Source organism: Tetranychus urticae, chromosome 1 (assembly GCF_039701765.1).
Source record: "Tetranychus urticae isolate SD_2017Ah chromosome 1, NJAU_TeUrti_SD_1.0, whole genome shotgun sequence".
In the NCBI taxonomy this organism is placed as follows: domain Eukaryota; kingdom Metazoa; phylum Arthropoda; class Arachnida; order Trombidiformes; family Tetranychidae; genus Tetranychus; species Tetranychus urticae.
The window spans coordinates 11,064,789-11,085,320 of NC_142958.1; the positions used below are offsets into that span (position 1 = coordinate 11,064,789).

General features: G+C 33.1%; 9 protein-coding genes across 10 annotated transcripts; 4 read left to right on the forward strand and 5 right to left on the reverse strand.

Annotated features, from left to right (window-relative positions):
* Positions 1–788: 788 nt before the first annotated feature.
* Positions 789–2,039, forward strand: LOC107361363 (uncharacterized). Its single transcript, XM_015928182.3, has 4 exons — positions 789–928; positions 986–1,086; positions 1,149–1,255; positions 1,460–2,039. The coding sequence occupies exons 1-4, from the start codon at positions 898–900 to the stop codon at positions 1,878–1,880; spliced, it is 660 nt and encodes a 219-aa protein (XP_015783668.2). The 5' UTR covers positions 789–897; the 3' UTR covers positions 1,881–2,039.
* Positions 2,040–2,102: 63 nt separating this feature from the next.
* Positions 2,103–4,700, reverse strand: LOC107361362 (ribosome biogenesis protein bop1). The gene is made up of 5 exons (XM_015928180.3): positions 4,579–4,700; positions 3,025–4,486; positions 2,778–2,955; positions 2,519–2,711; positions 2,103–2,435 (listed from the first exon to the last, which is right to left on the reverse strand). The coding sequence occupies exons 1-5, from the start codon at positions 4,605–4,607 to the stop codon at positions 2,279–2,281; spliced, it is 2,019 nt and encodes a 672-aa protein (XP_015783666.1). The 5' UTR covers positions 4,608–4,700; the 3' UTR covers positions 2,103–2,278.
* A 1,103-nt stretch (positions 4,701–5,803) lies between these two features.
* Positions 5,804–7,466, forward strand: LOC107361132 (uncharacterized). The gene is made up of 3 exons (XM_015927880.3): positions 5,804–6,271; positions 6,467–6,753; positions 6,838–7,466. The coding sequence occupies exons 1-3, from the start codon at positions 6,098–6,100 to the stop codon at positions 7,232–7,234; spliced, it is 858 nt and encodes a 285-aa protein (XP_015783366.1). The 5' UTR covers positions 5,804–6,097; the 3' UTR covers positions 7,235–7,466.
* A 189-nt stretch (positions 7,467–7,655) lies between these two features.
* On the reverse strand, positions 7,656–8,906 carry LOC107361134 (zinc finger matrin-type protein 2). Of its 2 annotated transcripts, XM_015927883.3 has the most exons (3): positions 8,764–8,906; positions 8,411–8,545; positions 7,656–8,339 (listed from the first exon to the last, which is right to left on the reverse strand). In XM_015927883.3, exons 2-3 carry the CDS (start codon positions 8,508–8,510, stop codon positions 7,867–7,869), a joined length of 573 nt encoding a protein of 190 aa, XP_015783369.2. In that variant the 5' UTR covers positions 8,511–8,545; positions 8,764–8,906; the 3' UTR covers positions 7,656–7,866. The 2 variants fall into 2 exon arrangements, with proteins under 2 accessions (XP_015783369.2, XP_025016413.2); XM_025160645.2 differs by lacking the exon at positions 8,764–8,906 and having other exon boundaries at positions 8,411–8,652.
* Positions 8,816–9,939, forward strand: LOC107361133 (alpha-tubulin N-acetyltransferase 1). The gene is made up of 2 exons (XM_015927881.3): positions 8,816–9,468; positions 9,582–9,939. Exons 1-2 carry the CDS (start codon positions 8,961–8,963, stop codon positions 9,782–9,784), a joined length of 711 nt encoding a protein of 236 aa, XP_015783367.2. The 5' UTR covers positions 8,816–8,960; the 3' UTR covers positions 9,785–9,939.
* LOC107361128 (uncharacterized) lies at positions 9,806–12,961 on the reverse strand. The gene is made up of 4 exons (XM_015927875.3): positions 12,528–12,961; positions 10,387–12,406; positions 10,206–10,310; positions 9,806–10,111 (listed from the first exon to the last, which is right to left on the reverse strand). Exons 1-4 carry the CDS (start codon positions 12,630–12,632, stop codon positions 9,918–9,920), a joined length of 2,424 nt encoding a protein of 807 aa, XP_015783361.2. The 5' UTR covers positions 12,633–12,961; the 3' UTR covers positions 9,806–9,917.
* Positions 12,962–13,113: 152 nt separating this feature from the next.
* On the reverse strand, positions 13,114–15,456 carry LOC107361129 (uncharacterized). Its single transcript, XM_015927876.3, has 5 exons — positions 15,318–15,456; positions 14,961–15,239; positions 14,560–14,743; positions 14,074–14,454; positions 13,114–13,971 (listed from the first exon to the last, which is right to left on the reverse strand). Exons 1-5 carry the CDS (start codon positions 15,402–15,404, stop codon positions 13,691–13,693), a joined length of 1,212 nt encoding a protein of 403 aa, XP_015783362.1. The 5' UTR covers positions 15,405–15,456; the 3' UTR covers positions 13,114–13,690.
* A 34-nt stretch (positions 15,457–15,490) lies between these two features.
* On the forward strand, positions 15,491–18,319 carry LOC107361130 (lachesin). The gene has a single exon (XM_015927877.3). The coding sequence runs from the start codon at positions 16,544–16,546 to the stop codon at positions 17,648–17,650; it is 1,107 nt and encodes a 368-aa protein (XP_015783363.1). The 5' UTR covers positions 15,491–16,543; the 3' UTR covers positions 17,651–18,319.
* A 251-nt stretch (positions 18,320–18,570) lies between these two features.
* On the reverse strand, positions 18,571–20,334 carry LOC107361131 (cyclin-dependent kinase 2). The gene is made up of 4 exons (XM_015927879.3): positions 20,250–20,334; positions 19,822–19,948; positions 19,067–19,739; positions 18,571–19,004 (listed from the first exon to the last, which is right to left on the reverse strand). The coding sequence occupies exons 1-4, from the start codon at positions 20,254–20,256 to the stop codon at positions 18,897–18,899; spliced, it is 915 nt and encodes a 304-aa protein (XP_015783365.1). The 5' UTR covers positions 20,257–20,334; the 3' UTR covers positions 18,571–18,896.
* Between the last annotated feature and the right edge of the window lie 198 nt (positions 20,335–20,532).

Genomic DNA, 20,532 nt, shown 5'->3' on the forward strand with positions numbered 1-20,532 from the left:
TTTTAAATATCACAGGCATCTGTGTAAGCAGGAAAATAAATAAACCTGAAGATTTTATGGTTTTCAAGTGGACTCTCTACACTCATATTGCATTTGTTCTTTGACTCAGACTGGTGCTGGGCGATTTTATCGACAAAACCGATCCAACCACAACTATGTAAATTGCTAAGTCCGATTAGCTTTAAAAGAACAAGATTAGACAGGCAGCACTCTAAGCATTGAAATTGAGTATTGAAATACCTTTGAACTAACGAAGTAAGCGAAGTAGTCACCCTTTTGATGTCATGTAACTTGTGTTACCTCAAATTTGTGTTTGATTATGCAGCGAATTCCTTGATTACATTCTCCGGAGTTAATAGGTTAGACAAGTTAAATTGTCCTGAAACATCGTCCTGTTATGACTTCCCAAATGTGACAAGTTGAATCATCACCTCCAGAAACAATGAACTGTCCTTCAGGTTCAACATCAACAGAGCGAACTTTATCTGTATGTCCATTGTAAAAAAGTGATAATAAACAAGGAAAGGGATAAAGATCTTTGGATTTGGGTAAATTTGGAAGTTCATTTTCTTTGAGTGAGAACTCACCTATAAATAATTATCATCCTAATAAAAGATCAATTGCGATCTCTTACGTGCTAACTCATTTCATCTAGATGACGATGGTTTTTTGTCAAAATAAATGGACAAATTTTGAAGTGTTTTCAATTTATTTTGAATTTTGGTTTGAAAAAAGCGCTTTGGCCCAGGTCGAGATTAGTTTTCGCCCAATGATAGGTTCTTTTAATACTAAACTTTTCCGATCTGGCCAGTTTTACTTTCCCTTTAAGTTAGACTCATTTTCTGTTCATGTGTTTTTCGTTCTGTGATACAAACACAAATTGATTAAAATGTTAAAATGAAACAACAGAATTATGATTCTAATAAAAGTAAGTTTATTTATTATCGCAATGAGATAATTCATACAATAATTTCATCTCATTTAGCTACATTTAGATTAAAGTTTTTTGGTGAATATCATGACATAGTCATTGATTGGGACGATGATAAATATGGCTACAAACAACAGCTCCAAATATCTGAACAGGCAAGTCAATTATTATCAAATCTATCAATGATAGCTCATTTCTTTCTCATTCAAATCCATAGCTTGAAGCATTAACTGAAATACCAATGAAATATGCAAAATGCACTTATCTGGTTGAAGTCTTACCAGATCACGAGTTAAGAGGTCATGCCATAACCAACCATACAAGGTAATCTTATATTTCTTTAATCGAATGAAAAATTTATCGATATTTTAAATTCTCATGCTAGGAGTCAAAGTCACTAGTGACAGCATCTGGAGTTTTCATCGCTGTGCAATGAACTTCCTAATGCTGTCTCTATTGACTTTGACCCTTACTCTTGTTAGTATAAACGAGTATAGCATATTAATTGTCCATCAATTTTTTTCATAGCTACAATCACGTTACATCGGGCATTGATCCGGATTACCTTGAGAAGGACATAATATGCAATGCAATTACTCGTGCTGATGGCCGTTTTATTCTCGTACCTGAGGTTCATTCTGCTAACTATGAAACCAAATATATTACTGTTCGACATTTTCTTGTACCCGAAAGTGTGGTTCCAGAAGGAGTGTGCAGCAGGTTTGTCTGTCAATATAAATATACGAAAACTTTCTTCGACAAGGTAAAGGATGTTATTCGTAACGAGGAAGTTAATTCCAGAACATCAAGTCTTGCCGCAAACAATAATTTTTATTTGCGCGTGGAGGAGATTTACAAAGAGTTGAATGTTTATCAATATATAGTCTCGCCTTGTTCTCTAAGAGATGTTCCATTAGATAGAATTCTTTATCTAAGAACTCGAGGTTAATTATCGGAATTGATTTTGACAGTCAACTCATAACTAATAACTCATAAAATATATTTTTTAAATTACTTCATTGAGTTGATCAATGCAAAGAAACTGTTGAGTTTTTGTCTCATCAAATAAGGTTTAATAAATGAAGCTGTTGTTGAAAAATGAAAATTACCACATAGAATTTATGTTTGTTAATTAAGAACTTGAAAATTGAAACTATAGTTAAATAACTCATTGAAGATTCGAAGATTGATGTTTAATTTTCTCTCTTCTGCAAAAACAGTTTCTTAGTTGCTGTAACAAACATGAAATATTAAGTCGCTCTTATTTAAACAATTGATTTATTGTTTGCGTTTACTTGATCCTTTCAATTTGATCTAGTTTCAGGATTAATCAGCAATGTTATTCAATCAGTGAGTGTACAATCTTATTGTGCCATCGGCTCCACAGGAGAAGACCCAAGGATGTTTAGGATGGAAACAACAATCTAAAACTCCTAAATCGTCAGTTATTTGATGACCACGAAGCACTTTCAAGGGGACAATTAATGCATTTTGATTTAGATCACTAAAAAATAGAAAAGAAAAATAATTAAAGACCGTTCCAATATTCAAAATGAAATAAAGATGAAATAATTATGATCTACTTACTCATAAACTCTACCATGAGAGACTATTGTGGATGCATCATCACTAACAGAAGCGAATAGCGGGTATTTTTTATGATAGGCAACTTTCCTAACTCCTTTCTTATGATACCTCATCGTTTTATAAGGCTTGTCAGATAAATCTAAATCAAACCAACTCAATCGAAGGTCAAAACATCCAATGATGGCATTGTCACCTGAAATAACAAAAAATTCAATGAAAGTATCACAATAAAATGCATTAAAATTTCTAAATGACTTACCTCCAGGGTGAATTGCTATGCTTGAAATACTATTACTGTTCGAGTAAAGTTTCTTGATCAACGATTGTTTTGCGAGATTATAAATACGAACATTCTTCTGTGTAGCAACGAAAAATAGAGGTTTGTTCGGATGGAAACTAACACACGAAACGATTCCTTTTGATTTAGAGAATGGTACCTGATTGAAAATAGAAATAGAGGTTAATTAGAACAGATGGAAATATTGAATAAAATGGTATAAATTTACCTGTGATTTGCTCTTAGATAGTTGATGAATAACAACAGCCTTGTTAGCACCTTTAGGAGCAACGCTAGCGAAGTAGTCACCCTTTTGATGCCATGTAACTTGTGTTACCTCAAATTTGTGTTTAATTATACAGCGAATTCCTTGATTCCAGGCATCTTCATCACTTTCTTTGGTAACATGAATCCATTCAATATAACTAGCTGTTTTAGTTCCCAAAGCTTCAGTTTCTTCTTTTTGTTTTTCAACAAGTTCCTGTAATAATTTATCTGTTTCAAGACTAATTGATTTATTGCCAATGTCCGGATTTATGATATAAACATTTGTCCATGAAGCAACTATTATGAGTGATTTTGATTTGACAGGGCACCATTCAACGGACTTTATAGGTTGGTCAAGTTGAATTGTCCTGAAACATCGTCCTGTTATGACTTCCCAAATGCGACAAGTTGAATCATCACCTCCAGAAACAATGAACTGTCCTTCAGGTTCAACATCAACAGAGCGAACTTTATCTGTATGTCCATTGTAAACAAGTGATAATAAACAAGGAAAGGGATAAAGATCTTTGGGTTTGGGTAAATTTGGAATTAAATCTTCCGGATCAACTTGGACTCTATTTTTACGCATTCGAGGACAAAGATAAAGATCCTGGCAACGGTCAAAACGTTCTTTCACAAATTTCTCATATCCTGGAACATGTCGTAGATGCTCGAACTTTTGAGGAATGAAATTAATTTTTCTTTCGTCTGGTTCAGACTCTTTCCATTTTTCAAGTTCCTCTTCATCAAACAAATATTCTGGTGGTGGATTATATGATTCTTCATGACCTGGAGGCAATAATTTAGGAGCTGGGATATGTCTTTTATGTCTTTTATGATCAATTTCACCTTCTTTTTTCCATAGATCATAATTGAATGAAAATCGTTCATCATCTTTCTTTTTATGTTGTTTGAGCAAACCGAGTCTTTTGGCATTCTTAATTTTAGATACATATTTGCTGATTAAACGTTTCTCGCTAATGGATGCACGGAATTCCGCCTTGCGTAAATTATATTCAATAACCGGATGAATTGACTTTTCATGTGAAAATGTGTCGATATGTTCAGGGTATGGATTAAAATTTGGATCAGGGACATCTCCTCTTCTTATTCGTTGGATAAGGTCAATGTCTTTGTCTGTCAATATAATTTTTCTTCCAGTAGATTTGTCAGTAACCGTTCTCCAATAATAAGGATCTTCCATTTTATTAAGAAAATCCTCAACTTCTCCATCATCGCCTTCAACTTTCATAATTTTTTTACCATCCCAATCATAGCCAATGTGGTCATAATCTGCATACCATTCGATGGGAATGTTTCCAACAGTATTTCGAATATCTTCTTCGTCAGAAGAATCAACTTCCATTCTATCAACAGTCAAGTTTGTAACATTTACTTGTCGCCCCTGATCATTGGGGAATTTACTGAAATGAGAAAAAATATCATTAAATAACATACCCATATTATATTATATTATTACATAACCAATATAAAGATAACCGCAGGTACAACATACATTTCGTCAGCTTTTAATTCAATATCCATGTTGGTGAATATAGCAAATGATTTTTGAAAAATAACCAAAATAATCGTACTTATAAAAATTTGATAATCTAATCATAACAAGTTGAAAATTTCACAGCTTCATGTTTCACGTGGTAAACACACCGTTTCCAAGCATATGATTTGCGCCAAGCTCCATCTATCAGGTAAAGTTCACATTTTTAAAGTTTTGATCTCACTTCTCACAAGCTTGGGCTGGTTTAGAAGATGACGTTGATTCTCTACTGTCTTGACTATCTTCATCTTTTCTAATCACTTGTGATTCACCAACAGTTTCTTTATCTTCCATAATTAGGCCGTTTTATGTCCGCTTTGCTCCGATATCTAGAAAAAGGGAAATAGAAATCTATGAGACAAGCAAAAACAAACACTGAAAACTAAGCTTAAAGAAGAAAATTAAATTGATGTATAAAATGCACAAAATGTATGGTTGTTTAATCAATTATAAATATAAATTGTAGGGCTTATTAATTCAAGAATAAAAAGATATTTTAAATTAAATGAAACTCCAATGAAAATCCAATGAAACTCGTTCGATTTTCGCTGTCCTGAATTTGCCCATATTTTCCTTTCAAAGCGGATTATATTAGAGCGATCCATTGATGGTTACCCTAGCATAGTTAACTTGAGATGGATAAAAACACTTCTAAGTTACTCTCCAGGTCGTGTTTGATCAGGGAACAAGGTTCGGACGAATTCTGATTAGTTTTGATTAAGTTGTGCATAAAAACAAAAATTTTTGACGAAGAAATTTTTGAAGCGCAGAAATCACAATTTTTGCAGATTTTTCGAAATTTTGGGCTTGAAATAAGACTTTTAGCTGCATCTGGACTTCAGATTGTATGCATAAGTCAGCTGGATTCTGGATATAAAGTCCAGAGTCTTTATTTCTCGCGTAAAGTCGAAAAATCTGTAAAAATTTTGATTTCTGGACTCAAAAAATTTCTCTGTCAAAAATTTTTGTTTTGCGCACAACGCAATAAAACCTAATCGGAAATTGTCTAAACCTTTTTCCCTGATCAAACACGACCTGGAGAGTAACTTAGAAGTGTTTTTGTCCGTCTTAAGTTAAGTTAACTATGCGAGGGTAACCATCAATGGATCGCTCTAATAATTTAAGAAGGTTGGTGAGGGGCTGTATCATGATCTCTTTTTCAACCTGTTTGACAGTGTTGACAAGGTTCCAGTCTTCATGTGGTAAACACTGATTTTAAAATGTGCCATTAATTTAACACCTAACTTGTTAATTATTAAATGTTAGGTTTATTATTGTATTACTATCTCATTTAAGACTACAAATTTATTTTAAGTGATTGTATTGAGAAAAAAATTGGATGGTAAACTGAGTTGAAAATTTCCCTCTGAAGCTTCATATTGGTTTTGTTCTGTTTACATTTTTACACATATAACTTCTGTCTTCACCAAGACTCAGATTCATCTTATAACCACATTTTAATTTTCCTACATTAATTATGACTACTCTATATTGTCTTATTAACATCGATGATGTCAATTATAAGCTGACAATGAAGTTGGATGATGATCGAGTCATCGGTAACTTTGATGATTTCCTTAAAGCCATTGCTACAGACAATGATCCTGATCTAAAAAAATATGATTTTGGTCAAGAATTTTTTATATTTGAGGTAAGTTTGATTTATAATTATTAAATATTTCTTATGGCAGACTAATCTCAACCATTTAATCAACATCAAGAGGGTGAAAATTATAGTAAACTCTTCAATTTATGGTTCACCTTTCAGTGTGTAATCTATATGTTATTGTTTTTACTCGTTTCACTTTTAGATCATTCATCTCATTTCATTCTCTTCTGCTTTCAGTTATATGATAAATCGTTAAACGAGTACGTGAGGATCGATGACGATACAGAATTCGAAAATTTTTCTAAAGTAAGGGTGAAAATTCTGGATCCCAATGAAATTATTACTGAACCAGAGCCACCTTTTATAAATGAAGATGAGCTCACCTTCGCTGAATTGGAGGATTACAAAGACGATGTAGAGTTAGTCGAATTATATGCTCAAGCCCACATTCCTGATCCTGATATTATAAAAATAATTGATAATTCTAACATCACGGCTGAAACTTTTAGGGTAAACAATGTCAGGTAAGCATCGGATGCGAAATTGAAATTTTGAATTAACCGCCCTCAGGTATTTTTTCATCTAACCTCTTTTTGTTTTCATTTCAGAATAAAGAAACAAATAGTAAAAACAGTGATAAAGTACCAAGGATTATTCAAGGCTCCAGGGGCAGTGTATGAGCAATGTTGGGAATTTATTGTCAATGACGTTCGTGATAATATTGGCGAGAGAACCTTCAAGTTGATTCGTGATCGCAATTATATTGGCTTTAATCGTATTTGGTTTAAAAACGTAGAAAAGGAATTTCTCGCCTTGATTGGACAATACAATCGGTTATTAAGGATGTGTCAGTGTTTAACCCCACAATTGGCCGAAAGACTTTGGCCGTTCTTTAAAATCTTCCACAAGTCTTTGCGGATCGAGCATATTTATCCAGAACGAGAGGCTAGTTTGAAGATTATGCAAAAAGAGTTCGATAATGCCAAGAAAATCACTGTCCTTTAATCGTTAATATATTGGTCTCCAGCTATTTTCACCTAGATCAACATATATACCCATTCAATCGCTTTCTTATAACTTTAAATAATTTTCTTTCGACTGTAAATCTAATCACTCTGGTACATCAACCACCATCACATTAATAATTTACTTGAATCTCCCGGACCAGCGAATTTGTGTTTTCACAAATACACAAGTATTTATCTTAAGCGAATAAAACTTTCATTTGATCTCATGATTCAGAGATTTAATAAATTTTAAAATTAAACTAATCTGACAAAAAAATACCAAATAAAATTAAACAAATCTGATTGATTTCTCAGATGGAATTTAAGTTGACCCAAACCTCAAAGGCTAATACGCCAAAAAGATTTTTTCTTAACTCGTAAGTTTGAACATCTACTCAAAAAACAGGATTCACAGTCAATTCTGTCGACAGTAAATGTTTTATTATATCACGTTAATAAACATCCAAATGGCTTAGTATAAATATTGAAGACGTGATTATCAGAGTTTAAGTGTCAAGTGTTCTTTCCAGGACAATTCTCTCGTCATTGTCGCATGAATAGATAGGATGAATGTATGTGCAGTATGAATTCATTCAGTGAAATAATATTCGATGAAATAATATGGAATGGTCATTTCTTTTTCCCAGAATTAAACTTGCTAAATCCCATAAGTTTGGCCATTTCGTCTTCTTCCTCGTCCTCTTCGTAACCTCTTTTCTTAGATTTCTTCTCTTTCCTTTTTTCTTTTCGATATTCTCGCAGTTTCTCTTCTTCCTCCTTTAGAGCTTGCATTCGCTCTTGAATATTGTAATCTTTTTTAGATTCTTCCTTTTCTCTCAGCTTGGCTTCAATCCGAGCTTTAACTTGATCCAATGAAGCTCGTTCGATTTTCATGTTCATTCCTAAATTTCTCTGATGCTTCTTACCATTAATATGATCCAAGTAGTTGATTGAATCTTTAACAACACAGTCACAGACATCACAATAGAAACCTCCTGACTGTGAGCTTGGAGTTGCTTTACTTATTACAACAGTTTTGCCGAGTCTTGACTCCAAATCAAGTTTGAATTCCCGAGGCTTGAGATTCTTTCGTTCCGATGGAGCTGATTAAAAAAACAAAAGAATCTATTATAATAAAACAATAGAGGCAAGATTCCAATAGAAAATAAACAACCTTGGGCTGGTTTAGAAGATGACGTTGATTCTCTACTGTCTTGACTATCTTCATCTTTTCTAATCACTTGTGATTCACCAACAGTTTCTTTATCTTCCATAATTAGGCCGTTTTATGTCCGCTTTGCTCCGATATCTAGAAAAAGGGAAATAGAAATCTATGAGACAAGCAAAAACAAACACTGAAAACTAAGCTTAAAGAAGAAAATTAAATTGATATATAAAATGCACAAAATGTATGGTTGTTTAATCAATTATAAATATCAATTTTAGGGTTTATTAATTCAAGAATAAAAAGATATTTAAATTAAATGAAACACTGAAAAATAAAGAATGAGAATAAAATTTACTCACACAAATCATGTGATCCACATATGTTTTTGGATTGTAAACACTACTGACACTTGAGATGAGTTGTGTCTGTTCAGTAGCTTTGTGTTAATCTGCTTTCATCGTTAATTTTTGAAACAAAAGCAGTTGATTTACTATGTTCGACCAACTCATTAACATTTGAAAGTTGTTTCTACTTGAATCCGCTTTAATGGCTTATCATGGCCTACCATCATGATAATTATCTGATTGTTAGAGTTGATAATCAATCTAACGTTAATATTATTGATAATAACAGTTGTATTTCAAATATTTCATTATCAACTTTATCGTCATCTTCAACATCATTGGAGCAAAAGAATCCAGAATCAACAGATTCCAGTTCGGAATTGATTGAAGCTATTCGGCAAGAATTAAAATCTTGGATTGATACATTAGGAGTGCAATCAGCTGAGGCACAAAATCTTAAGGAACCAATAACATGTCACACCAGATTCATCCAAGGATCATTCCGTCAAAATTCACCTTTTAAACACAAGGATTTCATCTATTTTTTGGTTCAATATAATTCAAATTCTAATCAGCTGAAAAATGATTCGCTAAATACTCATTCAAATCAACAAAATCTGCAATTAACTGCAAATGGGCTCATTCGGGTTGGTTTTAGAAATCTATTTCTCCAACGTGGAGAAAAACTGGTCAATGTTGAACGTTGTTTCTCAGTATTAGGTGAATTGTTTTAAATTTTGATCAAATCAATTAACTCTCTGTATTTGTTCATCAACTGTTTATTAACTACCTATAAATTTAATAATTTCTTCTTGTTCATTTCTACCAATTAGATTTTTTTGTAACTCGGCAACGACAAGGATGGGGTAAATTATTGATTGATGCGGTCCTTCGAGACCAATCAATTACGATTAATAACTGCGCATTCGATCGACCAACTCCAGTGATGTTGTCATTCCTTGGTAAACACTTTAATCTAGCAACTCCACGAAAACAACATAACCGATTTGTCATTTACGACGGCTTTTTCGCTTAAAATAGGACCAAGAATTTCCAATGGATTATATAACTTGACATTTATTATTTTTTTATTTTGATTTAATTTCATTTGCAATCTCATTTTACATTGGTGTAACTTAAAAAAGATGATTGATGTTTTATGCATTTAATTAAATATCAAGTATAGCCATACTTATTACTCGATTCCTGAAATTTTGGGGATGCGATGGGGGATTCACAACAATTCTGTTAACTGTTGAACCAGTACTTTTTATAACAGAAACATCTGATCTCGAACTAGGCTCAGGTTTGATGTCATTTTGAGAAGAATCGGTATTTATTGTATTGACCAATGAAGATGTTTCTAATAAAAAGTAGAAAATAGAAATAGGCGTTAAAAAGGAAATAAGGAAATGATTTATCCAAGTTTTTATGGAGATTTCGTATAAAAAACTTACTTGATTTGTTCATTGTATCCCATGCCTCAGTCACCCTGTAACTTTTGCTCGTTTGATAAGTCTTAAGTACATCTTGGACTACATCAATAGCTTTAGGAATCACACCTAAACGTAATAAAATAGAATGAAAAGTTAGTTGAATGAAATAGAAAAGAGTAATGTAAATAAAATTCAAGTATACCTTTATCACTTATCACTTTAGCAGCTAAGGTTAATTTTTTATTCCACATAGTCAACAATGTTTTAATATATTCTAATTGTTTTTCACGTTTAGTTAACTTTTCAATGACTCGTATACCCTCTTCAACCTCTGCTTTTTTATTCACTCGAGGTTTAATCCGACTTTTGGCATAAATTAACCTTCGTTCTGGTTTATTTTCAAAATAAAGATCTCTGTATAACTGACGAAGCTCTTGAAGTTTAGCATTCTTTTGTGGATCACTAGTGTCCATGTTAGGATTAGATGAGTTATTTGACGATTGTTCTTCATTAAAGCTGTCATTTGTAGTTGATAAACTTTGCTGGTTAAAATGACTGATACTACTGCAAGATGAGAGGCTTGATGATGGTATCAACACAATGTTGTTTGTAACACTTTGTATAGTAGGTGAAACAATATTTATAGCTTGAGAAACATTTTGATAAACATTCTGATTGACATAAGGATGATCCTTCAAGATGTTTTCGGTTATCGCATCGAACGTATTTCCTCTCATTTTTACCCCTATTTCTTGCTGTTTTCTTAATAATTGGATCCTTTCTAGTTTCTCATGATGTAGTCTTAGCTGAGAAAAGTGTGACGGACAAACTTTGTTCGTGGAGCTGAGTTTAGGTACATCTTTAACATTTGTCACACTTTCTCTTGACTCATGGTAGAGATCTGAAGATAATGACTTCTCTTCTTCTTTTGTTCGATCTAAATTAATTGTAATCGCGCTATAAGGGATGATTCTTTGGTTTTCACAGGAATATAGAGGTTTCAAATGCGATTGATACTGGAGCGGTTGGTTTAGCAATTCTTGCTGTTGAGCTTGTTGGATTGTTTGATGTAGCAATTGATGCACAGGTATAAATTGCTGCAATAGTGGTTTTTGCTGCAATGATTGCAATTGTAAAATATGATGCTGTAAAGGTTGTTGCTGAAGAGGTTGTTGTTGTAGAGGATGTTGTTGTAGAGGCTGTTGTTGTAGAGGCTGTTGTTGTAGAGGTTGTTGTTGTAAAGGTTGTTGTTGTAAAGGTTGTTGTTGTAGAGGCTGTTGCTGAAGAACCTGTTGTTGTTGCAGAGGTTGATACTGTTGTAAAGGTTGGTGCTGTGGTGGTAACTGTTCTTGATTTTGTGAGTAATCTCTATGAGGTTGATCTTGTTGCAAGAGATGTGCTGATGGCTCAGAGGAAAGTGTAAAGGATCTTATATTTTGTTCTAAAGAATGAGAATTCTTTGCATCAAAGACTCCTTCAAGTCTCATCCTCTTTTTTGGTAATTTATCATCTGAATTATGTTCCGTCATAACCCATTGACTACCCATTAAATGTCCTGGTTGATGATATCGAGCAGGTAATCTAATTTCTCTTTTTTGTTTACCGCTCATTTCCATCACATCAGCATCACTTTCTGCTATAACTGAAAGTTTACTAGGCGACTCTTGTTTATTCTCAGAATCACCGGCCACATCAATATCAGGTGTAAGCTCTTTCTTTATGTTTTCGATTTGGATACATGGAGTTTCTTTGATGTAACTTGAATCCAAAGCATTAAGAGATGAGTTGACATAACTTTCATCCATGGATATGGGCACTGCATATTTATATTTATTTTCTTCCTCCTCTCTCAAACGATCTTGTAAGTAATCATCATAAAGACAACTCAATTGATGAGTATCAACTGTGGGATTGCAAAGATCAGAGAAAATTTGATGCTTAATCTGAACTTTATGACGACCGATGGATCCTCTTGGTCGCCCAGGTTTCTTTCTGCGAACAGATCGATGATAAACATTGTTATTCTTGCTCTCTAAAAACAAAGATCCATTAAGATTAGATGAGTCTCCCATGGAGCTTCGTGAATCACTTCTAGATCGTCGTCTCTGTCTATAGTTGCTAACATATCTAAAGGATCCGGCGCTTTTTGGTGTCCTGCTACATTCACCAATGGATTCATCTTCCTCTGTGTCATCTGAACCTTCTTGCTGCCTAGCAGATTCCTGTTTTAAACGAAAAAAGATAAAAACTGTTAGAAGACCGTTGACTAGGACAAGTATCTAAGTTTGTCATAATACGTTGAAGATTTAAATAGAGGTTTAATAATGATTCGGATGTACTTACTTCACAATCTGAGTATGAGAGGAAGGCGTATATTGCAAAACCATCGATAATCTCTTCTTCACACAACTCTGTATTGTGAACCATTGAGAAATTTGGTTCGGTCATGAAATAACAGGCTAGCGTTGGAAGCAGTCTCTTAATTCCTTTCCAAGTATGAAGTCAATTATATTTGGTCATGAGTTGAAGTTTATGTGAAGATGAGGGAAGAAAAGGAGTTGAACAAAAGGTTTATTGCCAGTATGTACAGAGAAATCATTAAGGTAATTTACTTTCGGTTGTTATAGATCAATATGATTAAAGGGAAATGCTAATCATAAAAGACAGTTAAGAGATCAGAAGCAGTTTAATAGAATTGTAAAATGGATAGATAAACAGAATAAAATTAAGAGTATATTTTTGCTGAATTAAGCTCTAAAGCTCTCGCATCTTCATCCTTTCCGTCGTTTTTTTCATCACTCTTTTTTAAGGCTCCAATTAAGCGCCATCTATGGAGCTTTATTAAAAATAAACCAAGATTGTACGCATGACTGAAACGTTCTTCGAATTTTTGACCATGTAATTTAATTTTAATTTAATGTTTCTAATATAAAATAAATCTTCTTTATTTGTAATTAACAATTTTTAAAAGCTTTCTGTGCTTAGTGTAAGTTCAATGTACATTTTTGTGATCAAAACTGAAGAAAGATTACATCAGAAACACATTTTTACTCTGTATAGACAGATTTCATGAACTCAATGTTTCTTGAATTTGAATGTCGTTATCAAACCAATAAAGAGATACGCCTATTGGTTGGTAATCCTGACTTGAACTATTTCCAAGTCTAGACTCTAGACTGACCATTTGCACTCTTATTCATTCGAGGAGGATTATATGGGGAGTTGAAACAGACGAAACATAGGAATTTGAACCAGGATAACAAAGTTTGAGTACAATTATTGATTTAGAGTTTTTAACTATGTGTTTATAATGTGATTTTTGTTAAAAAAATTGATTTTGTATTTGATCTGACCATAGTTTGAAGAATAAGGGTTCTTAAGTCATATAGCCAGGCTCAATCACTGTGACTGTCTCTGCGAAATTGATTACTAATGTTGATAAATAATGATTAGTTAATAATCTACGAAACTATTTTCATGATTCTCATTCCCTTGTATGCAATTTTTCAAGCCATTTGAATAATGATTATAGCATAAGTTGCCAGAGCTCCTAAAATTGTTAACATAAATTGCATGTTGAGCTCAAAGCAAGACCATCCAGACAACTTCAGCATTGGTGTATTGATTTTTGTTATCAACAGTTGAGTCTCCTGCTGAAATACCCAATCCTCGATGTCACCATATTCAGCAATTTTAATCAAGGAAATGATTGGTTCGGAATTGGCCTCACCAACTTCACTAGCAACCATGCAAATTGCCATAAACCCAAGTGAGTAGTAAATAACATCTATAAAAATAAATTCAATAAATGATTACATAAAAGCTTCATAATCAAAGAGTAAAGGAGTAAAGCTTCTTTACTCTTTGTTCATAATCATGTTTTTTTTACCTGTGAAAATATAGCCAAACTCTCGGAACTCTGCTTTCTTTATCCCATGAATAACACTTTCAATTTTAACAGCCAAGTTAAAGATGATGCAAAGAATCCAGAGGAATGAAGGAAATGAATAACTTCTCTCAGCTTCCGTTATCATTTCAGATAGACGAGTATGCATTTGATAAAGTTCTTGAACCTGACTTCCAGTTTTAATCAATCTTTCCTTTTGGATTCTTTTGGCAAAGGCATTGAAATCCTTCACCTTGAATAACATGGTTAAACAGAGAGCGATGTATAAGCCAAAAAAGAAACATTCATTGCAAATAACCAGATAAAGGTAAAGAGCCCAATCAGCAATCATAATCATTCTGACAACGAAATCAGGAGTTTGATCTACAGTTCATTTAAATTGATGGGTTTCCATTGAAGAATGATTCCATGAAAAGAAACAAATTGAATAATTTACTCATTTATTGACAAGGAAAGGCTGAATCTTACCTGCAGCATCACCATAAAAAAGCCAATTAACATACTTATCAGTGCTTGTGTGAAACATGAAAATGGATGCAAAAAGCACATGCAAAAACACAAAGAAAAAGCAAGCACCGATGACGAATTTGATGATATTTTTCAAGCGCAACAAACACCATTCTTCGTTAAGAGTTGTTATACTTCCAAAGATCTAAAAGCAAAACCATATTATTCAATTATAATTTCAACGATGGATGCCAGTTTCATTGGATTAGTCAAGTAACAATCATAATCATTAAAACTAACAAAAGATTTAAAGTAATTGTCTTGTTATTTGATTCTTTTTAAAGATTCTTGATGTAACTTGGCATTGGTTAACTTTTGGTACTGATTTTGGATGTAAAGGAACAAGGAAATTGTAGACTTACTTTGAACAAATCCATATTTGATTGGTGCATCAAGAAACGATAATCGAAACATAAAGCCACAATTGCAGTTCGAGTGATTAAAGTTAACTGTTCAAAAACCTCAAAGATATTTTCTGTTGTCTTAACCACAGTCATCCAATTGAAAAACTTGTGAACTGTGTAAAAATGGAGGACGAATAGAGTTAATCCATTCCAAGCATTCAATCGTAATATGAATTGACTTCCATCTCTAGGCCATGAACCAAGATATTCCGACACCTTAATTAAAGGCCTCAAAACCTAATGATAAAATATTTTCCCAATTAAATCCCATTTCCGAGATGTTAATTATCGGACTAAAAAACTTGCGATTCTTACCTCAAGATGATATGTTTCACCTGCAGTTTCGGGTCGTTCATTTGGTGTGAATAGTTTATTCTCAGATCCTTTGATTGGTCGAAACATTTTATTCACTGTATTTCAATCAACTTTTAATTAGCGATTTGCAAGTAAAAATTAAATAGAAACTGTTGACATAAAAAGTCATGTTAACCAAATAATCAGCAAAAGTAAAATGAAATGCTGAGATTCCATGAGAATTGCGATATTCAATTTATTGATTCTGATAAATATCTTATGAGTTTGGCCATTCATTAATCACCTCATATGTATTTATTCAAGTTAATTATGTGAAAATTTGGACAGTAATTTGATTACATTGATTACAATGCTGAAATATCTACGAGAAAACTGTTTGTTTAATAATTCAGTGAAATTGAGTTTATATCAATTCACCTGAGAAAAATTGTTTCCATGAGATTTGCACACAATTTATGATAATCAAATTTGAACTTATATCAATCAAAATTCTGAACCAATCACGGATTTCAAATAAACAATAAAATGAAAGGATTATTGATTTTTTCTTGGTTAGGCTAAACAGGTTTATTTTTGGACTTTGGGTTTAAAATTTTAGGTTTCCAATGAAGCTCATTTGATGGTCAAAGTTTAGCATAAAATTGATTAAACATATTTGGTTACTTGTTTGATTATTTCAAGTAATTAAATTTTCTCAATAATTGATCATTTTAATAGCTGTAAAATAATTAGATAATTAACTAGAGAGTAATATAATGCTTCTTGTGATTATTTTTGGTTGCTATCAACAAGTGAGATGATGAGAATAGCAACATTAACAAGTTAGGTTTAAGATTTCATTGCATTTGTGCACCATAACTTATATAAACATATGATTATATTAATGTAATTTGATTTAATTTTACTTGAAATATTAGACTAGAGAATTTGTAAATCGTTAATAATTTACTGTATAAGTTAGCAACATTTTTGTCGCTGGGTTCTGGTGATAACTGTTAAACCGGAATTTCACTGGTTAAAGACCGCGCCTACATTTTTCAGATGATTTCAGTTGCTGTTAAAATGAGTTGGTAACCACAACTTTACAACAACTTTTTGCCTTTATTTTTTACTAATTTGTCTATATTAATTGTTTATTAGTTAATAATTCAACTATTTATATTGTTACTTTTCAATATCTAGAAACATTTTTATATTTCTAAATCATTCTTTGCCATTTTGAAGCGATGTCTTTTTTTAAAGCTACTAAAGTGAATTTTGCCTTTTTTTGTTTATTGTTTATCAATTTTACCAATTTAATTGGAACCACATTACATCCAGCTATCAGCTTTATTTCACATGAAAAGGTTGTTATGGTCGGTGATACAGTTGATTTACAATGTGCCATCCAATATCCCAAAGATTACCCAGTTATTTGGGCCAAGATTGACCATCAAGATCCGAGAAACTTCTTGTTCATTTCAAAGAATGCTGGTCTCTCTATACCTGACAACAGGTACTCTATCCGTCATGATGATGCTAGTTACACTTATACACTTCAACTGTCTAAAATCAGAGAGACTGATTCTGGTACTTACCAATGTCAAGTAATTACTGGTACCACCAGTCGAGTTACAGCTGAGGTAAATGTCACAGTCAGAGTACCTCCGACAATCATTGATAACAGCACCCGAGTCGTAACAACTTCTGAAGGAGCAACTATTGAATTGGAATGCTATGCAACCGGGCATCCAAAACCCATGATAAGTTGGCGAAGAGAAAATAACGAAATATTACCTACAGGAAGTGCAGTATATTTTGGAAATATTTTGTCAATTCATAATATTACCAAGGAAGATCGAGGAACTTACTATTGCATTGCTAATAACAGTGTGGGGACTGAAGCTAAGCGTAATGTTGGTGTTCGGGTTGTTTTTTCACCCCAGATTTCAGCTCCAATCGACACTTATCGCCAAGCTTTTGGCTATACTGTGGAATTGGAATGTATTTCCGAAGGATATCCGGCTGTTGACGTTTATTGGTTGAAAGATCATTATCGTTTAAATGATGCTTCAAACGTAGAGATTAGCACAGTGAAAACTACTAGTGAGGTAATATCTTCAACTCTTCGGATTGGATCCTTAAAACCCGAAGACTTGGGTAATTATGTTTGTCAAGCAACTAATAAACACGGATCTGCGTCTAAAACGATCAGAGTTGAAGAAAGTCCCACACCTGTCTATTCGCATGCTTATTTACCATTAGCTTCCTCATCAGCTAATATCAAAGTATCGTTTATATTGGCCGTTCTCCTTGCATTAATAGCTGTGGAATCAAGATTAGATTCATTTTAGAATCTTTGACTTGCATAATCTCAAAATCGACAAATCAAAATAATTTTTGACTCAAAGGAAGTAGTTCCTTGCGCCCATTTCAATTCACTAACATTTATGCTAACTGCAATTGTTATCAAGACGTGTTCATTCCATGGGAACCTGTTACCAGATCGTTTCTGTTTATCTACAATTTGGAAATATTTCTCAGCGAGAAAATTATCAGCATTCCTCACCAAGCACAATATCTCAAACTATCGATGACTATTATCGGTACAATTCAAAATTACTTCTATTATTCCAATTTCCTGATGAAAATACATCCTCAATAAGACCCGTTGGTGGTTATTTGCAATGGACTCTGAACAGTTTGATTATGGATCTAATATTAGCATCTAATTTTTTCATTTTCTTTGTTCCCACGTATCTCATCTCTCAAGAATCTTTATATCATTATTTAAACTGTTTCGAATCATTACATCTTTATATTCACAAATTGGTCATGTTTCTTGTTTCCAATTTATTGTTTTTCTAATTGACTCCAGCCATCGAATCTCAACTCTTGTATCACTTCATTATTGTAAAATTAAATTCATCCGATTCAATTTCGAAATAGAAAAGCTGAACCAAAGTAATAGATTAATTACCGAAGCTATCAGCAAAATTCAATAAATAACAATTTAAACAATACAAGATCTACTGAATTCACTAACCTCCACTCTCAAAGATAGTAAATGGAACGAAGATTTTTTGAAAATTATAAAAAAACCTCGACGAGGCTTCTAAGAAGAGCACAACTACATAATTGACTAGAGTCAAGACATTGTCAATACGACTTACTGGAACGCTCTCTAAGACAACTACTGGGCGAAAATCATCAGGAATCCGATTAATCCATATCATTTCAATTTTAATATTGTAAAGTAAACACGAAGTTATGATTGAATCTGTATGATGACTCAATTTTATTCATTGTCATTTGATTTCAATTTGACTTCAATAATTCACTTTTGTAGCAACAGCTAAGTGTATGAAATGGAAGTGAACTTAGTGAGTCAAACTCACAAATAGTCTTCAAATGTCATAAATAAAGCTAATCAGTCTTGGTTGAACGGAATGTGGAAGACAAAGCGAATAAAATTGCTGTTTTTAAATTGATCACATCAATGCTGAAAATGATTCAAACTTCAGAATAATTGATAAATCACTTCATAAATTTGATTTCGATAATTTGCACAAACACGAAAGGTGAAATTTTTTCCAATACTCAATGCAGATTTCGTGATAATGGCTTGATGGTAACATCTTTGAAATACTTATGAGTTAATGCTTTTCGAGCAGAAAGTCTTTTGTTTGGATCATATTTGAGAAGATTCTGTATCAGAAAAAAAGAAAAGAAGTAAGTATAGACACAAAAAATAGCCGAATAACACTTACAGTCAAAAGATCAATAGCATCTTTATCCATCGGAGGTAAAAAACGGAATAAATCTTGTCTAGCCCACTGAGGGAAAGTTTTTTTGAAATCTGGTAACTTTTCTACTCCAGGCCAAGTCTTTTCACTAGGAGTGCCAAGAGTTCGAAAGATTCTAAATAATTGATCAATTTCAGAGTCTCCCGGAAATAAAGCTTTTTTTGTATACATTTCGGCAAAAATACACCCTATTGCCCAAATATCAACAGCTGGACCATATACAGACGATCCGAGTAATATTTCGGGTGCTCTATACCACAGAGTGACTACTTCGTGTGTATAGCCTCGAATAGGTAAACTAATTGATCGGGCCAGACCAAAATCAGCTAATTTAATGTTACCAGCGTCATCAATGAGAAGATTTTGAGGTTTGAGATCACGATGCAAGACTCGCTGGGTGTGACAGTGAGCGATTCCTTGCAGAAGCTGCCAGAGGTAACTTTTAACCAAACTTTTCTCTAAGCCAGTCTCGCTTTCGTCTAGTAGCTTTTTCAAATCTTGATTCAGATACTCAAAAACAAGGTAAAGATTTTTGTCACTGTGAATAACGTCCAGTAGTCTGACTACATTAGGATGGTTGAGCTCTCGAAGCAATGCGATTTCTCTTATGGCAGTACTGGGTACACCTTCAGATTCACTGTAAAAAAATAACAAAATAAAACATGAGCATTTCATTGATTTAAACACACATCAGCTGTAAACATTAAGATAAAACTGACATATCCAAAGGAATCCTTTTCAATGCAACTAGGTCACCACTGATTCGATGTCTTGCTTTGTAAACAACACCATAGGATCCTTCGCCAATCTTTTCCACTTTATCAAAATTGTCTTTTATATTTTTACCTGAAATGAAGAGGTGTAAGATGAATTTGATAGGGAAAGATTAAGATAAGCAAAATAAACAATTGAAAGGAAAACTTTAAGTGAAAAGAAATGTTTAAGCGGAAGGTAAAAATTGGCTTTAGAAAACCAACACAAAGGTACAAGAAATGTCATCAAGAACGGCATGGTTATTTAAAGGCGAGAAAAGGTACACAAAAGGTGTAAGATCCTCTAGCAATTTAAGGGTTAAATAATAGAAACAAGAAGAGGTTCAAGATAAAATATAAGAGACAAGTTAAGAAAAGTTAAAAGATAAACTTACCTTCCATCTCGTTTGTTGATTAACATGACGATATAAACCCAAAGTGCTGATTAATCTATCAATTTCCTAGCCTCAAAAACACAGAAAGAGAGAGTGAAAGAGAGGCTCAAAGAAAGCGGGAAAAGTTTGTTTCTTTCTCTCTGCTCTTCCCTCTCCTTGTGTCGCTTTTCTCACCTTTTCTCGCTTTTCTGCTCCATCTATTAGTTTATTAGCTAATTACTCATTTTTTGATTAAAATACAAATAATAATTTCCCATTGAATTCATACCAACCCTGATTAATC